This window comes from Diaphorina citri, unplaced genomic scaffold (genome assembly GCF_000475195.1).
Source record: "Diaphorina citri unplaced genomic scaffold, Diaci psyllid genome assembly version 1.1 scaffold653, whole genome shotgun sequence".
In the NCBI taxonomy this organism is placed as follows: Eukaryota; Metazoa; Arthropoda; class Insecta; order Hemiptera; family Psyllidae; genus Diaphorina; species Diaphorina citri.
Genome location: NW_007378086.1, coordinates 164,516 through 181,837, shown reverse-complemented (window position 1 = coordinate 181,837; position 17,322 = coordinate 164,516). Strand labels below are relative to the sequence as shown.

Sequence of the window (17,322 nt, the reverse complement as noted above, 5' to 3'; positions counted from 1 at the left end):
CCGAAGAACTTTTGAACAATAGATGAGTAGATTGAGTTTCAAACCTTTTTTTCTGGTATCAATTTTTCCAAAGCTCTGCATCCGCTATTGTGTTTCGGTTGGTCTTTCAAAATTTGACAGCAACTGGACGGCTAAAAGTTTCCTTTGTTTATTTTATCGAATTAACCCTTTAGTTATCTTGATGAGGATATGACGCAAGTGACTCGTCAACAGAAATATCATCAGTGCTACTTTTGTGTAGAATTTTAGGACGGATGTGATTTGCTGTTCCTAATTTTGCCTGAGAGCTGACAAGTCTACATTATTTTAATCTAGGCATTTTCTTTTAAGATTAAGAAGCGTGGTAGCGCTCCGCCCCGCCAAGCCAAAAAAAGTTCGACAGTTAATATTTATATTTCTTCCATATTGCTCACTGCCTGAATAACATTTCGATGTTCGTTGTGCACTGCCAGCTGTAAGTTTTCGACTTGGGCGGAGAGATGATGTTGGGTGTGGAACAACTCGTCTGTGTCATCCGTGGTGGCGATGTTGCAGCAACTGTGTAGCAACCATTTGTTGGTAATTTCATGTATTTGTGTACATTGAATTAAAACCAATAAAGAGTCTAAATAAATAAGTAATAGCAGGGTTCTGCAGAGTACAATGGAATAACTTATTGCCGGGTCGAGAATAGTAATCATTATTCTCTTTTCTTCTTTTATCAGGAGCTTAATGACAACTTTCTGAGGCCTACCAGGCTCCGTTGTATGATCTTCTTTAGTATATCTAGTGGAAAACCGGTAAAAACACAAAACCTAACTAATAAAGTGAAAATATTCGTTTTAATGAACTGGCATACAAATCAGAAGGTTCGCCTTCAAATTGATTTATCTATTGAAGGTGTATTCGTTTCAATCACTTTTGTCATTTTACAAATCCATGTGAATAGGAGTCAAATTTTTAACAAACCATGTGAAATTCGAGTCAAATTAACTATCTATTGTGCGAGTGACTAGAATTGACTACATAATATCAACCAATAGAATCAGTAGAATAGAATGGAATAGAATAGAATACTCGTACACCTTGTTTAATACTGCCAGCATAGGGCTGGAAAGTCCCTTTACGCTCTCAGTCTAAACAAGGTCTTATTGTATGTTTGATTGGCAATAAATCACAACATTTTTAAAGAAAAAACAATAAGACCTGTTTCAATTTTCCAAACAGGTCTTATTGTTTTGCGTTACGCGCTTCGCGTTGTTTTGCGCAAACAGTAGGTTCAAAATTACACCGATGGAAATAGGAAACATTGATATATCACGTTGTTTTAGGTCAGTAGTACGGTAGGAAACTACTTGATACGAGTTACAGGGTGACAGGAAAGATGTAAAGCGCCGTCAATAGTCGTCATACGACAAAAGAGTTATAGGAATAACAAAAAGTATAACATTACCTACGCTACAGTATGACACTCAAGTTTCACAAAAAGCCCACTCTGAGGTTTAGGTGTAGGGAGCAACTGCCCCAAAAGATGGGTTAAGCTTGTACGAATCTACCTATACATAATAAATATAATTACTGAGTAGAGAGAAAGGACGTTTTTAACAAATAATCAATATTGTAGGTAAACTTCTGAAGAAAGCTACTTAAGGTGCGAATATGAATTGATTTTGTTATGGAATTATTTTTTATCAAACGAAGTCTTTATCTTTAGGGTAATTAAACAGCCTAAAATATTTGGTTACGTATGAGAGTTATCGAATCCTAAATATTGGACTCCGAACTAAGTGATTTCGTCAGAAAAGAAAGGTGATGTATGAACAAAGGTCTCTTTTATTTCCGTTAGTCAATATTGACCGCTTTCTAAATTTGAACTCATTATACACTGCGAATGCACAGTCTCTAAAACTAAACTTTTTTTTTTCTCAAAAACTTTTAAAGTTTTAGGGATGATCCATTCTTGTCACCTTTTCTCTGTCATGGTTTTCTATCCTCTATTAGTCATTTATTTATTATTATTTTCCGGGCAGATATATAACTAGGAGGTTCATATTTCCGTTTTATACTATTTTATAGTGATTTCCCCGAACACAGTAATTTGGATTTAGAGATCAAATTAACTCCGGTAAATGAGACACACCTAACTTCCGACACAATTGGTTGTATAATGTGAGTTGTTAATAATAACAGGGCTAATTAATACTGCTCGAATAGGACTGAAAAGTCCCTTTACTCCAGCAATAGGCTACTACTATTCTTCTTCTTTCACTTTGCCATTTTCCCAGGGTAGGCAATAGTAGTAGGCTCCGACTATTATTGTGGTCAAATTCTCAAATTATATTGAGGATGAAATTCCATACCTCGCCTGGGATTGAATTCACGCCCTCCTGTTTACCAAGCGAGCGTCTTGACCACTACACCACCGAGGCAGATTAGATGAATCGCTGAGTGTAAAAAGGGAATTAGTCACATAATTTCGAATTTAACTTTTTTACAGTTTTAGATTCCTGATGGGTAGACGGTTCGTTTAATGTAAAAATGGGAGTTGTCCGACAAACCTAACTTGTTAATTTGGGCTAAAAAATGACCAGGGAAAGTATTGCATACTGATGTCAGCAGTTCTGGGAGTTCTTGGATGTGACATAGCCACTATTCGTGGCAGTCGAAGTGTGTGAGTTGAGGAGTGTATATGTGTGTGCTGAAGTTTAGTGTTAATTTAAACTAAAAAGTTTAGTGTTAATTTTGGAACTAAATTGGTTCTAATCTCACTTCCGCAGAGTAGAGTTGTAAGGCCCCTCTTTGGTAAGACTTTTAAGTTATTGGGTATACTCGTAAAGAAAAGTACGTATTTTTACTTTCTACTCGTATTACTACAGTATAGCGAGCTATACTAGTAATGAAAGTATTGCAATCGGTCCAAATTTTCAAAATCGAGAAATGGTTGGAAATATTCGTTTTGGGATCCCCTGATGTCAAAAAAGTGGTTTTTAGCCCATGGTCTGTATGTACGTACGTATGGACGCGACTGTAACAATTTGGTAAAAATCGGACTGTCACTCATTCAGATATCAACCAAAGTCAATGTTGCTTCGGAGAAAATTAAAAGAAAAAAGTCCAATTTCATTATACTTTATCATCCTTATTACACGGGAAGTATTTAAGATAGAAAATTTTCCACCAAAAATCGGTCACCACAGGTGGCTCAGGCTCGGCACTTATAAAATTTTTCAAAAAAAGGTCAATTTTTGAACATTTTAAACGACCTCTTATTATTACATGGGGAGTATTTTGAGATAAAAATTTTTCGACCAAAAATCGTCCGCCATATAGGCGGCTTGGGACTTGGAAAAAATTTCACATTTTTTTTTTTTTTTTTTTTTTTTTTTTTTTAAAAAATGTTTTTCGAAAACACCTTGTTTAATACTGCCAGCATAGGGCTGGAAAGTCCCTTTACGCTCTCAGTCTAAACAAGGTCTCATTGTATGTTTGATTGGCAATAAATCACAACATTTTTAAAGAAAAAACAATAAGACCTGTTTCAATTTTCCAAACAGGTCTTATTGTTTTGCGTTATGCGCTTCGCGTTGTTTTGCGCAAACAGTAGGTTCAAAATTACACCAATGGAGACAGGAAACATTGATATATCAGGTTGTTTTAGGTCAGTAGTACGGTAGGAAACTACTTGATACGAGTTACAGGGTGACAGGAAAGATGTAAAGCGCCGTCAATAGTCGTCATACGACAAACGAGTTATAGGAATACCAAAAAGTATAACACTACCTATTGAAATCAATTTGTAGTGATTAAATTATAATAAAATTACCAAGGGTCGGCATTAAGGGTCGGCAATAATCAATATTGTAGGTAAACTTCTGAAGAAAGCTACTTAAGGTACGAATATGAATTGATTTTGTTATGGAATTATTTTTTATCAAACGAAGTCTTTACCTTTAGGGTAATTAAACAGCCTAAAATATTTGTTTACGTCTGAGAGTTATCGAATACTAAATATTGGACTCCGAACTAAGTGATTTTGTCAGAAAAGAAAGGTGATGTATGATGATGTATGATGTATGAACAAAGGTCTCTTTTATTTCCGTTAGTCAATATTGACCGCTTTCTAAATTTGAACTCATTACACTGCAAATACAGAGTCTCTGAAACTAGCATTTTTTTTTTCTCTCCAAAAACTTTTAAAGTTTTAGGGATGATCCATTCTTGTCACCTTTTCTCTGTCATGGTTTTCTATCCTCTATTAGTCATTTATTTATTATTATTATTTTCCGGGCAGATAAATAACTGGGAGGTTCATATTTCCGTTCTATAGTGATTTCCCCGAACACAGTAATTTGGATTTAGAGATCAAATTAACTCCGGTAAATGAGACACACCTAACTTCCGACACAATTGGTTATATAATGTGAGGTGTTAATAATAACAGGGTTAATTAATACTGCTCGAATAGGACTGAAAAGTCCCTTTACTCCAGCCATAGGCTACTACTATTCTTCTTCTTTCACTTTGCCATTTTCCCAGGGTCGGCAATAGTAATAGGCTCCGACTATTATTGTGGTCAAATTCTCAAATTATATTGAGTATGAAATTCGATACCTCGCCTGGGATTGAATTCACGGTAAACCCGGCCTAAAAGTGTTTCTTCCTCTCCCATCCCAGGTGCTTTACTCCGGCGAAGTTCCCTGGACCCGGACAGGCGCCGTCTGTCCCTCGGCACAGTCAACTCCTCTTACCGCGGCAGTTCTGACCTGCTAGACCTGCATCATGCCGTTAACGCGGCAGTCCTGTTCCGCGACTCCCGAGGCCTTCCCGTAGCCACGTCATTTCTGGACAAGATCGATTTCGCGGATCTGGAAAAAGACGGCGGCAATCAGATCTTCGTCAAGTTCTTCAAGTTTCACAAGTGTTACGATCTGATACCCACCAGTGCCAAGCTCGTTGTGTTTGACACGCAGTTACTAGTCAAAAAGGCGTTCTTCGCTTTAGTTTATAACGGTAAGAGACTTAAGTTTTACAGTGAAAATGGACTCCTTTGAATCACAGATACATACCTCCGAATGCGCCTCGTCCAGAGCTCTCATCATCATCACCACCACCACCTCCGAATGCAAAGGACCAGTGCAATAGTCCTAAACTAAAATGGATGCGGCACACAAGGGATCAAGGAGAGACCAGACTCGTTGTGTTTGACACGCAGTTACTAGTCAAAAAGGCGTTCTTCGCTTTAGTTTATAACGGTAAGAGACTTAAGTTTTACAGTGAAAACGGACTCCTTTAAATCACAGATACATACCTCCGAATGCGCCTCGTCCAGAGCTCTCATCATCATCATCACCACCTCCGAATGCAAAGGACCAGTGCAATAGTCCTAAACTAAAATGGATGCGGCACACAAGGGATCAAGAAGAGACCAGACCGCCTTAACATAAAAAAAAACCTCCGACTAGCGTTCATTTTTTTGGGGGAGCGGGTACATTTTCAACAGTTCCTTATGGAAAAACCCCAAGGCACGGTTGGGTTGCATAGCCATAGGCAATAATCCCACCCATTGATTGAATTCCATTAAAGAGTATATTATCATTATAACCATGTTTAATTTTGTTTTGCAGGAATCAGGGCAGCTCCACTGTGGGACAGTGTACATCAACAATACGTGGGTATGCTGACCATCACAGACTTCATCAAGATTCTACAAATGTATTATACGTCATCTTCAATAACCATGGAAGAATTAGAGGAGCATAAGCTAGAAACGTGGAGAGGTTGACCACAATAATAGTAGTAGCCTACTGCTGGAGTAAAAGGACTTTTCAGTCCTATTCGAGCAGTATAAATAAGCACTATTATTATTGTTATTATTATTATTATAACTTCTAAATTAAACTCGAATGGCCGAGAAAAGACACGGTACTTCCCGTTTAGGTGCTTTGTCAACAGGAAACCACGAGAAAATAACTCGTTGAAATATTTGCGATTCATGTACTCGTATCTACCCATTTTTTTTTTTTTATATGGTTTGAATCAAACACCGGACCTTTTGCTAAGCAAGCGCTTTCCTACTTAGCCAACTGTGCTTCCAATTTACTTTTTAAAAGAGTGCATCAACAAAAAAAGTGACTGTCTATGATTTTATATGCACTGTCCAATTTACCTGTAATGTCGACGAACGTCGATCCATGTCGACTGAAACCGTCCACACTGCCTCGACAGTGATTAACCTCGTCGCGTCGATCGACGGCCGTAGACTAAGGTACATTGAAGATATTCATTTTAATGAACTGGCATACAAATCAGAAGGTTCGCCTTCAAATTGATTTATCTATTGAAGGTGTATTCGTTTCAATCACTTCTGTCGTTTTACAAATCCATGTGAATAGGAGTCAAATTTTTAACAAACCATGTGAAATACGAGTCAAATTAACTATCTATTGTGCGGGTGACTAGAATTGACTAGATAATATCAACCAATAGAATCAGTAGAATAGAATGGAATAGAATACACCTTGTTTAATACTGCCAGCATAGGGCTGGAAAGTCCCTTTACGCTCTCAGTCTAAACAAGGTCTCATTGTATGTTTGATTGGCAATAAATCACAACATTTTTAAAGAAAAAACAATAAGACCTGTTTCAATTTTCCAAACAGGTCTTATTGTTTTGCGTTATGCGCTTCGCGTTGTTTTGCGCAAACAGTAGGTTCAAAATTACACCAATGGAGACAGGAAACATTGATATATCAGGTTGTTTTAGGTCAGTAGTACGGTAGGAAACTACTTGATACGAGTTACAGGGTGACAGGAAAGATGTAAAGCGCCGTCAATAGTCGTCATACGACAAACGAGTTATAGGAATACCAAAAAGTATAACACTACCTATTGAAATCAATTTGTAGTGATTAAATTATAATAAAATTACCAAGGGTCGGCATTAAGGGTCGGCAATAATCAATATTGTAGGTAAACTTCTGAAGAAAGCTACTTAAGGTACGAATATGAATTGATTTTGTTATGGAATTATTTTTTATCAAACGAAGTCTTTACCTTTAGGGTAATTAAACAGCCTAAAATATTTGTTTACGTCTGAGAGTTATCGAATACTAAATATTGGACTCCGAACTAAGTGATTTTGTCAGAAAAGAAAGGTGATGTATGATGATGTATGATGTATGAACAAAGGTCTCTTTTATTTCCGTTAGTCAATATTGACCGCTTTCTAAATTTGAACTCATTACACTGCAAATACAGAGTCTCTGAAACTAGCATTTTTTTTTTCTCTCTCTAGAAGTCGTAGAAGAAAAAGAAAAATTCCGTTGGTCCTCATTTTTACTGCTCTATGACTTTGAAACATCACCCAAGTAAGCGCAACTGATCTATTCCTCATTTAAGATGTTCTCTTTCAAGAAAAAGAAAAATTCCGTTGGTCCTCATTTTTCCTGCTCTATGACTTTGAAACATCACCCAAGTAAGCGCAACTGATCTATTCCTCATTTAAGATGTTCTCTTTGTTTTTTGTTTCAGAGGTACTCAAAGAGGAAGTAAAACCTCTAGTGAGTATAGGTCCCGACAAATCTCTGTTTGACGCAATTAGAAACCTGATAGACTATAAAATTCATCGACTTCCTGTGATTGACGAAATGGGGAACGTCCTCTACATTCTGACCCACAAGCGAATTCTGCGATTCTTATTTCTATATGTAAGTACATACTTCGTGGCGGAGCAATCCCGTATCTGTGTTGAGTATTAAAGCTATATTTTAATATGTGATTTTTTTTATTAATTCCACCAAGGAAATAGGTATGAATTTTCAACATCAACACCCTGACTGCCAAAGCATAATCCATGCTGTTTACTCACAGAGAGCCATGCATTAAAACCTCTCCCTTAACATAAAAGCTATTTTTTCATGAAAGATTGGCAAAATTTCACTCAGAGGCCTTCTGTCAAATAACCATTGAAATTACACAAGTGGTCCGTGGCAGCAAATGTGGTCATTCTATTACGTCCAAAGAGAGCCATGCATTAAAACCTCTCCCTTAACATAAAAGCTATTTTTTCATGAAAGATTGGCAAAATTTCACTCAGAGGCCTTCTGTCAATGTCAAATAACCATTGAAATTACACAAGTGGTCCGTGGCAGCAAATGTGGTCATTCTATTACGTCCAAATATGAATCTCCTTGGCGGAATCAAAAAAGTGGCATAATAAAATACAGCTCAACTTCGCCTAGTGGTTTCATTCCACTAATTTTACTTTCCTTTCTTTCAGATCAATGATTTACCAAAGCCAAGTTTTTTGAATAAAACGTTACGAGATCTCAAAATAGGGACGTACGAGAATGTGGAGACAGTGGCCGAGGAGACCTCCATCATTCACGCCCTACGGAAATTCCTGGAGCGACGAGTTAGTGCCTTACCAATGACTGACAGTGAGGGACATTTGGTGGACATATTCGCCAAGTTCGATGTAATTGTAAGTATTATTGTTTGTAGTACCTATTGAACGATTCTTGAACTGAATTCTTCATTTTGTCCAAGCTACTTGAATCGAGTAGCGACCAGTGGCGGCATTACCAGTGTAAAAAGATTATTGAAAGTTGGAAATTGTTTGCGAAGGAAGCACTTAGTAATGCTGTGATATCCACAAAAATTGTAAAAAGGCTCTGCTTTAACACAAATAAATTCACGATTGATTAATTGTGAACTATTATTGTTTGTAGTATTGAACGATTCTTGAACTGATTTCTTTATTTTGTCCAAGTCCCGTCTGAAATTCTTACGAATATGGCAGATTTGATACTAATTATTCTGAGAACCTTGGGTCCATGGAGATATTGGGACACAAAAGGGAAAATGATACAACAACATAGAGGTTATTAATCTAGTCAATCCCCAGCGGTCCTGAAATTCTTACGAATATGGCAGATTTGATACTAATTATTCTGAGAACCTTGGGTCCATGGAGATATTGGGACACAAAAGGGAAAATAATACAACAACAACAACATAGAGGTTATTAATCTAGTCAATCCCCATCGGTTAAGACTGCTATAACTGAGACTGTTCTTTCTTCTTTTCAGAATTTAGCGGCTGAAAAAACTTACACAAATTTAGATGTTACACTTAAAGAAGCTAACGAACACAAAACGGACTGGTTCGAAGGAGTGGAGAAATGTCTGCTTGACGAAACCCTATTTACTGTGATGGAAAGAATAGTTCGAGCAGAAGTAAGTAGGGTTGAATGGTAGAGATTGCCCCAGGCAATAATTTCACCCTTTGTTGGTAATTTCATGTATTTGTGTACATTGAATTAAAACCAATAAAGAGTCTAAATAAATAAGTAATAGCAGGGTTCTGCAGAGTAGAATGGAATAACTTATTGCCGGGTCGAGAATAGTAAGGGTTCGTTAACTTTGGAGAATTCTCCGAGACTGTTCAGGTGTAGTCTGCGATCATTATCCCAGAGTTGTCAAGTTATCATGGTACAACAGCCTAGTTAGTTTGGTTAGTAACGCGTCTGCCTTGTAAGGGCTAGGCTGCGGGGCGGATTCTGTTCAGGTGTAGTCTGCGATCATTATCCCAGAGTTGTCAAGTTATCATGGTACAACAGCCTAGTTAGTTTGGTTAGTAACGCGTCTACCTTGTAAGGGCTAGGCCGCGGGGCGGATATTATCCTGAAAAGATAATGTCGGTTCTCGGAACGGCTAGCTTTCTCCTATCCTATCTTCCTTCTCTCTTCGATTTCGGGACGATAAGACCTTATCGGTTGCAGTTCCCTCTATCAAACCTCTTAACTATCTTCCTTCTCTCTTCGATTTCGGGACGATAAGACCTTATCGGTTGCAGTTCCCTCTATCAAACCTCTTAAAAGAAGAAGAAGAAGAAAAGTGTTTCTAATGAACCTGATTCCAAGTTTCTAATGGTTCTAATTCATGTTCCAGGTTCATCGACTAGTCGTGGTAGACGAAGACGACCATGTTCTAGGTGTTCTCTCTCTGTCCGACATTCTAGTATACCTTGTACTCAAGCCTTCTGATGATGATATTGGTGTGGACGAAACGTCTTCAGACTCAGAAGTCCCTGTCGATCCAGACCTAGCTAGTTCGGACGATAAGGTGTTTGAAGAGAACGAAGAGCCTAGAGACTACGTACAAAACTCGTGTTGGGGGGAAGTTCCTGTGTCGGTATGATACGCTCTATATTGTGATTCTATATTTTATTGTGAGTATTAATAGTCGACCTTTTTTACCATTGAACTTGAGATTGAGAGCTTGAAAAATGTGACACTTGACTTTGGGAGGGCCTTTGATCGACCAATTTTTTGGCAAGATGAACAATGGGTTGGCGGAATGTTTGAGACTCCAACAATATAAAAGTAAGGTATATTAAAATGACAAATGAAATACAAAATGTGTAACTAAGCTTTAGAACCTTTACATAAAGCTTAATTGAGCAAGACCCTGCCTATTTTCATACTCAACCTTGTACGAATCTTCAATTTGAGTTTTAATTTTAAAGATACTCAACCTTGTACGAATCTTCAATTTGAAGTATAATTTTAAAGATAGAGCCAATTAGATAGTGATTGTAAAATTTTGAAGAAACATACCTAAATGGTAAAAATGTGTCTGCAAAAATACCGAGTGTCCCCCTTTTCAATGCTCTCAAGTGTATTGTTCAAACTAAACAAACGAAATATTTTGCGTTTAAAATATAAATGTCTGCCTGCCTTGCTGGAAAATTGGTTCAGGTCGTGTGGTTAGCAGAAAGGCGCGGGTTCAATCCCAACCGAAACATGGAATTTCTTTTTTATATTATTCTATGAGAAATCGGTTACGTATAGCGCTCCTAGAGTGGTAGAAAACGCCTTAGGCATTCATTTTTCCCAAAACTTCCACTCAACTAGTCTATTTTTATTGGAATAAAAATAATAACTGTCAAAGCAGTTACATTAGATAATATGCATTTGTAACACTTGAAGTTTTTTTAATTTGTTATGGGAAAAATATCTAAATGGGAATCCATGTTAGCCTGATTTCCAGAAATTTAAAATGAGTTTTATTACGTAGAGTAATCCAAGGTACTTGAGTGTGCCAAAGTTAATGAAACCCATGTAAAACACACATTAGTTCTTTGTTATACCAGAATGTTACGTTTGTTTGAGAAATATTGACATTGTGTTTAATTCTGTATTTATTTAATATTTATGCTATTTTTCTTTTCTTTTTTAAGAAGCAAAGTGAACTAAACTTATAGCGTTGCAGGCCAAACCAAGCAAATTCTTCTTCTTTTTAGTCCGTCCTTCCTTTATTAATTTACAATAGTAATAATAAAAGGTACAAGGGACGGACTATTGTATTTGCTTCGGTGTCGTCTGTTCCCATAGAAGGACTTATCCAAACCTGGTCGACCTATATATCAAATTAAAGGTCTTTTTACCAGGAAAACGAAAGTGGTGGTGCAAATTTTGTCCAGAAAACCAAAAAGCCAGAGCTACCTCGTAGGTATCTAGGAAAAATAATTAATTACCCTTGATGTCAAATAACAAAAAGACTTTATACTTTACGTTCAACAAATGAATTTCCAGAGCAACAGGTTATCTCAATAAATTTCTCTAGGAAGAATGGGAAATAGATTGAGAAGCCAATATTAGTCAAAGATAGGAAGGGAAGGATGAAAAATAAAGCAGACTTCAATGAGAGCTAATAGTCAAAGAGATGGGAAGGAAAATATTGCGGAGTATGAAGCTATGAAAGGATAGGGTAGGTATACCAGAAGAAGAAGGAAAAGAATAGAATTATAATATACGTTTTATTTGCACATAAAATACATGAAAGAACATTGTTTAATGGTCAATTTCTAAAGCGTCATCTATGTTAAGCTACGCCGAGCAAGGCCAATAAATGGATGGGTGACTTAAATATTATATTGGTAGTTATTAGTAAACATTAAAAGGAATAAAGGGAGATCGGGCTCTCTTGATTTTAAATCATTACATGAAAGTAAAATCAAATCAGTAATAATAATAATAAACTGAATATTAAACACATTAGGTAGGTACATAGGTACTGATTTTCTTTAACCACGAAACTACGGGCTTAAAAATTCCCGGAGGGACGGGCCCAGCTTGTTTAACTCATTGCAATACTTTCCAATTACTTCAGTAATAAAAAGTTCAAAACAGTGTTGGGTTATTTCAGATTTAAAAGTAAAATCAAATCAGTAATAATAATAATAAACTGAATATTAAACACATTAGGTAGGTACATAGGTACTGATTTTCTTTAACCACGATCAAATAAACTACGGGCTTAAAAATTCCCGGAGGGACGGGCCCAGCTTGTTTAACTCATTGCAATACTTTCCAATTACTTTAGTAATAAAATGTTCAAAACAGTTTTGGGTTATTTCAGATTTAACAACGGAAAGAGAAGGAGGAAAGTTAGGGTGTTTAAATTTGAGGACTTTTTATGTGATATTTTATTGTGATAATTTCGAAAGTTCGTTGATTTTTTATACTCAAGTGAGAAAACAATACTGAACTTTGGTCTCCTCCTCTAGCTTTCGCTCTTTCCCAATTCCTATCTTCTATCCCTCCCTCGTCACACATGTCACATGACTAACTAAAGACAATTTCTTATTATTTAATAATACCGACATTCTAGTATACCTTGTACTCAAGCCTTCTGATGATGATATTGGTGTGGACGAAACGTCTTCAGACTCAGAAGTCCCTGTCGACCCAGACCTAGCTAGTTCGGACGATAAGGTGTTTGAAGAGAACGAAGAGCCTAGAGACTACGTACAAAACTCTTGCTGGGGGGAAGTTCCTGTGTCGGTATGATACGCTCTATATTGTGATTCTATATTTTATTGTGAGTATTAATAGTCGACCTTTTTTACCATTGAACTTGAGATTGAGAGCTTGAAAAATGTGACACTTGACTTTGGGAGGGCCTTTGATCGACCAATTTTTTGGCAAGATGAACAATGGGTTGGCGGAATGTTTGAGACTCCAACAATATAAAAGTAAGGTATATTAAAATGACAAATGAAGTATAAAATGTGTAACTAAGCTTTAGAACCTTTACATAAAGCTTAATTGAGCAAGACCCTGCCTTTTTTCATACTCAACCTTGTATAATCTGATTCGGTTAATTCGGTTAATCCTTTAATTATTTCTGACCTTTTCGGGTTCGGACATTTTAGGATCCGCCAGCCTAACCAATCTTAATACGTCTGTTATGTATTCGAATACCGTTTCGCCATTTTGGTGAATTCGATTTTCGAGTTGTGTTTTCAGTTGGTTTTGTTTGTTAGTTTTAAAGTACAACCTTAGATATGTGTAGATGTCATGAATTTGGTTGGCTAGGGGGTTTTCGGACATATAATTGTCCAAGGCATAAAATGCTGCACCTTTCAAATAGTTTGGTAAATAGTTTATTGCATCACTTTCTGACCAATTATTTGCCTGTTTTGCCCTTTCGTAGGAACTGATGAATTTTTCAACATATTCACTTTCTTTTCCCGAAAAGAAAGTAGGGTTCACTCGAATGGATTCTCGTCTCGATCTCTCTTCAAATTTCGATTAATCGATCTCGATTCAAGGGCAAAAGATCGATTCAAAAACCGATCGATGTGTAGATGTCATGAATTTGGTTGGCTAGGGGGTTTTCGGACATATAATTGTCCAAGGCATCAAATGCTGCACCTTTCAAATAGTTTGGTAAGTAGTTTATTGTATTACTTTCTGACCAATTATTTGCCTGTTTTGCCCTTTCGTAGGAGCTGATGAATTTTTCAACATCTTCACTTTCTTTTCCCGAAAAGTAAGTAGGGTTCACACGAATGGACTCCGTCTCGATCTCTCTTCAAATTTCGATTAATCGATCTCGATTCAAGGGCAAAAGATCGATTCAAAAACCGATCGATGTGTAGATGTCACGAATTTGGTTGGCTAGGGGGTTTTCGGACATATAATTGTCCAAGGCCTCAAATGCTGCACCTTTCAAATAGTTTGGTAAGTAGTTTATTGCATTACTTTCTGACCAATTATTTGCCTGTTTTGCCCTTTCGTAGGAACTGATGAATTTTTCAACATCTTCACTTTCTTTTCCCGAAAAGTAAGTAGGGTTCACACGAATGGATTCTTTTTTTGTCTGCAAGGTAGCTAGTAGTGTTTGGAGCATGCTCATCATTGTGATACTTGGTGATAAGCATGATGTATAATTGTAATGGGTATTTGGACCCACTCGCCCTAATGTACCGCTTACGCCAGCCGTAATGACAAGTGGTGGTGGAGGGGCTGGATGCCAGACCCTACCATTCGGGTCCCACGAGTCTCTGGTTCATGACATTTCAAGAGATTATTCTTGACATTTCCAATCGCCTTGGAGGTTTTCAGGATCAGGGAGCGATATAAACGTTTACCAAATCTCCGTTTTACAAATCCACTGGACTCATCTCGGGATGAAGAGGGGGTTGTGGGCTGATCCGGCCGTTTTGAATCTCCCTCTTTGGTCCTGGACTCTGCCATCCAGGCGTCCCAAAGATCTGCGCTCTTTGCTGAGTTTTGATTGGCCATCCTAATGATTGATGTAGATACCATACTCATCTCGGGATGAAGAGGGGGTTGTGGGCTGATCCGGCCGTTTTGAATCTCCCTCTTTGGTCCTGGACTCTGCCATCCAGGCGTCTCCGGAATCCAATGCGAGGGTATGATATGCGCGAGGGCGACTGATCTCGCTCCGTTTGTTTCGCAAGGGAAACTTCCCTCCAACTTCCGATCTCCGATGTAGGCTGGCTTTATTCCTATTGGCTTCTTCAGCATTCTTACAGTACTGCACAATTTCCGAGAGATTACTAATGCTGTTTCGCAGAAGTCTTTCCTGTAATTCAGGATCTCGGATACCAAGAATTATACGAGATTTCATAATAAAATTGTTTCCTCTTGCTCACCAAAACCGCACTCTACCACCAATTTTTTGAGATTGGCGTAGTAGTTTAGAAAACTTTCACCATTTTGATTATGTGAAAAGAATTTGAACTGAGCCATTACAGCATTTTTCTGAGGTGTGAAATGTTCGCTCAGTGCCCTGAGCACATTTTGACAAGTTTCATGCTGTATTTTGAAGGATTCTATTAATTCATGTGTCTCCAAGTCTACTGCACTCCTCAGATGGGCAAGTCTAACAGTTTCCTCTTCATTTCTCAATTTATTGGGGAGATGGAAATAGATCTCAGGATCAGCAAGTTGAAAGTGCTGAACAATCCCTCATCTCGGAAAATTCATTTCTTCTTCACCTGTGATTGTGTTGAATTGTTTTGTGAGCTCTTCCATATTGCTCACTGCCTGAATAACATTTCGATGTTCGTTGTGCACTGCCAGCTGTAAGTTTTCGACTTGGGCGGAGAGATGATATAGGGTGTGGAACAACTCGTCTGTGTCATCCGTGGTGGCGATGTTGCAGCAACTGTGTAGCAACCAATGTAAGGGGCTGAATCTCTTCACCTTTGTTGGGTGACCCTCCGGAAATCTGGGCGCTATCTCCGCTACGATTGCGGCGGTGTCGGATAACCCTTTCGATATTCCGTGGACAAATTTGTAAATTGTGAATACCGGATAGAGATGTGACGGTGAAAATCCAATCATGGAAATGGCTATCTCCGCTACGATTGCGGCGGTGTCGGATAACCCTTTCGATATTCCGTGGACAAATTTGTAAATTGTGAATACCGGATAGAGATGGGACGGTGAAAATCCAATCATGGAAATGAAAGCTCACTCAAGGAAATTAGCCAAACCAATTGATCTTGAGGCACTAAGTAAAGATGGATGTGAACTGGTATTCAATAAAACAGGTGAAGAATTTGAGGACACATATGATGCAGAACATGATGATGCACTGTTGAAGTTTGCAAATCTGGATTTGCTCAATAATAATCCATTAAGCAAAGACATGCGATTTAACAACGGAAAGAGAAGGAGGAAAGGGTGTTAAAATTTGAGGACTTTTTATGTGATAATTTCGAAAGTTCGTTGATTTTTATACTCAAGTGAGAAAACAATACTGAACTTTGGTCTCCTCTAGCTTTCGCTCTTTCCCAATTCCTATCTTCTATCCCTCCCTCGTCACACATGACTAACTAAAGACAAATTCTTATTATGGATAAAATTCCATACCTCGGCTGGGATTGAACCCACGCCCTCCTGTTTACCAGGCGAGCGCCTTGACCACTACACCACCGAGGGAGGGACTACACCACCGAGGCAGGGAAAGTTACTACAAGTTAAAATGAGGCAAGTCAGAGAAATAATTCTGATTTGCCTTTTCCCGTTCCAACTGGGTCGGCGTTTGTCACCATCCTTGTTAGATGAGCGTCTTTGCTTTGTGGTTGAATAAGATGCCACAATTCTAACGGGAGTACAAAATTCAATGTCTGAACGAATTTTCGGCAAGCCCGTTTCAATTCTTAAAAATCTCCGAGCTGTATTTCCGTCGTTTGTGTTTCCGAAGCCAGGAAAATGAGGCAAGTCAGAGAAATAATTCTGATTTGCCTTTTCCCGTTCCAACTGGGTCGGCGTTTGTCACCATCCTTGTTAGATGAGCATCTTGAATAAGATGCCACAATTCTAACGGGAGTACAAAATTCAATGTCTGAACGAAGTTTTGGCAAGCCCGTTTCAATTCTGAAAAATCTCCGAGCTGTATTTCCGTCGTTTATGTTTCCGAAGCCAGTTTTTGGTTGAACTAAACCCGACTGATTTCTAATATCATGTCAGGTTTATTTCTGTTTATCGACATATCCTCTTTTGTTGCTTGCCAATTTTTGATAGGTTTGTGGCGTGCCAAAATTCAACGTCTGTACGCACAGTGCCCAGAGACAATTTATAATCCTATCTAGGCCCTATCTCTTATTATTTCATGAATGCCTTTTCTACTGTTTAGTTCACTTTGCTTCTTAAATGAAATTGTATTCTTCTGTTTTTACCTATCTCTTATTATTTCATGAATGCCTTTTCTACTGTTTAGTTCACTTTGCTTCTTAAATGAAATTGTATTCTTCTGTTTTTATTTTTGTTCGTGTACATTTTACTGTGGCTATCTTTTGTTTTTACTTAATATGATTGACTTTCAAAAATAAAATTGTTTTGGCCTTTATGATGTAATTTTTCTACATGTATTTATATCCAGGATAGTCAAATAATCAAGATATAAAATGAAATAAAGTATTTGATTAATGTCATGCAATCTAAAAGCTGTGGTTACATTGGATGGATTTTCACGAGAAGGATTGATGACATTGTCCGCGTGAATTATTGCATAAGGTGAT

The 17,322-nt window shown here is 37.7% G+C and overlaps 2 protein-coding genes across 16 annotated transcripts in view; one reads left to right on the top strand and one right to left on the bottom strand.

Annotated features, from left to right (window-relative positions):
• Positions 1–10,448, top strand: part of LOC108251835 (5'-AMP-activated protein kinase subunit gamma-1) — a 34,648-nt gene extending 24,200 nt beyond the window's left edge. For all 14 annotated transcript variants that reach the window (XM_026824820.1, XM_017444768.2, XM_026824819.1 and 11 more), the window contains 6 exons: positions 4,654–4,989; positions 5,604–5,756; positions 7,510–7,685; positions 8,258–8,461; positions 9,069–9,215; positions 9,930–10,448. In XM_026824820.1, coding sequence (XP_026680621.1) covers positions 4,654–4,989; positions 5,604–5,756; positions 7,510–7,685; positions 8,258–8,461; positions 9,069–9,215; positions 9,930–10,178 — 1,265 coding nt within the window. In that variant the 3' untranslated portion in view covers positions 10,179–10,448. The remainder of the gene's footprint in view (positions 1–4,653; positions 4,990–5,603; positions 5,757–7,509; positions 7,686–8,257; positions 8,462–9,068; positions 9,216–9,929) is intronic.
• A 4,741-nt stretch (positions 10,449–15,189) lies between these two features.
• Positions 15,190–15,960, bottom strand: LOC113468140. 2 transcript variants are annotated; one of them, XM_026824832.1, is made up of 2 exons: positions 15,653–15,960; positions 15,190–15,535 (listed from the first exon to the last, which is right to left on the bottom strand). In XM_026824832.1, exons 1-2 carry the CDS (start codon positions 15,755–15,757, stop codon positions 15,263–15,265), a joined length of 378 nt encoding a protein of 125 aa, XP_026680633.1. In that variant the 5' UTR covers positions 15,758–15,960; the 3' UTR covers positions 15,190–15,262. The 2 variants fall into 2 exon arrangements, with proteins under 2 accessions (XP_026680633.1, XP_026680632.1); XM_026824831.1 differs by having other exon boundaries at positions 15,190–15,616; positions 15,734–15,960.
• Between the last annotated feature and the right edge of the window lie 1,362 nt (positions 15,961–17,322).

Coding starts and splice junctions, on each gene's coding strand:
- LOC113468140 (XM_026824832.1), bottom strand. CDS start 15,757: ATGATTGGATTTTCACCGTCCCATCTCTATCCGGTATTCACAATTTAC. Junction 15,536..15,652: donor CCGCCGCAATCGTAGCGGAG/ATAGCCATTTCC, acceptor ATCGTAGCGGAG/ATAGCGCCCAGATTTCCGGA.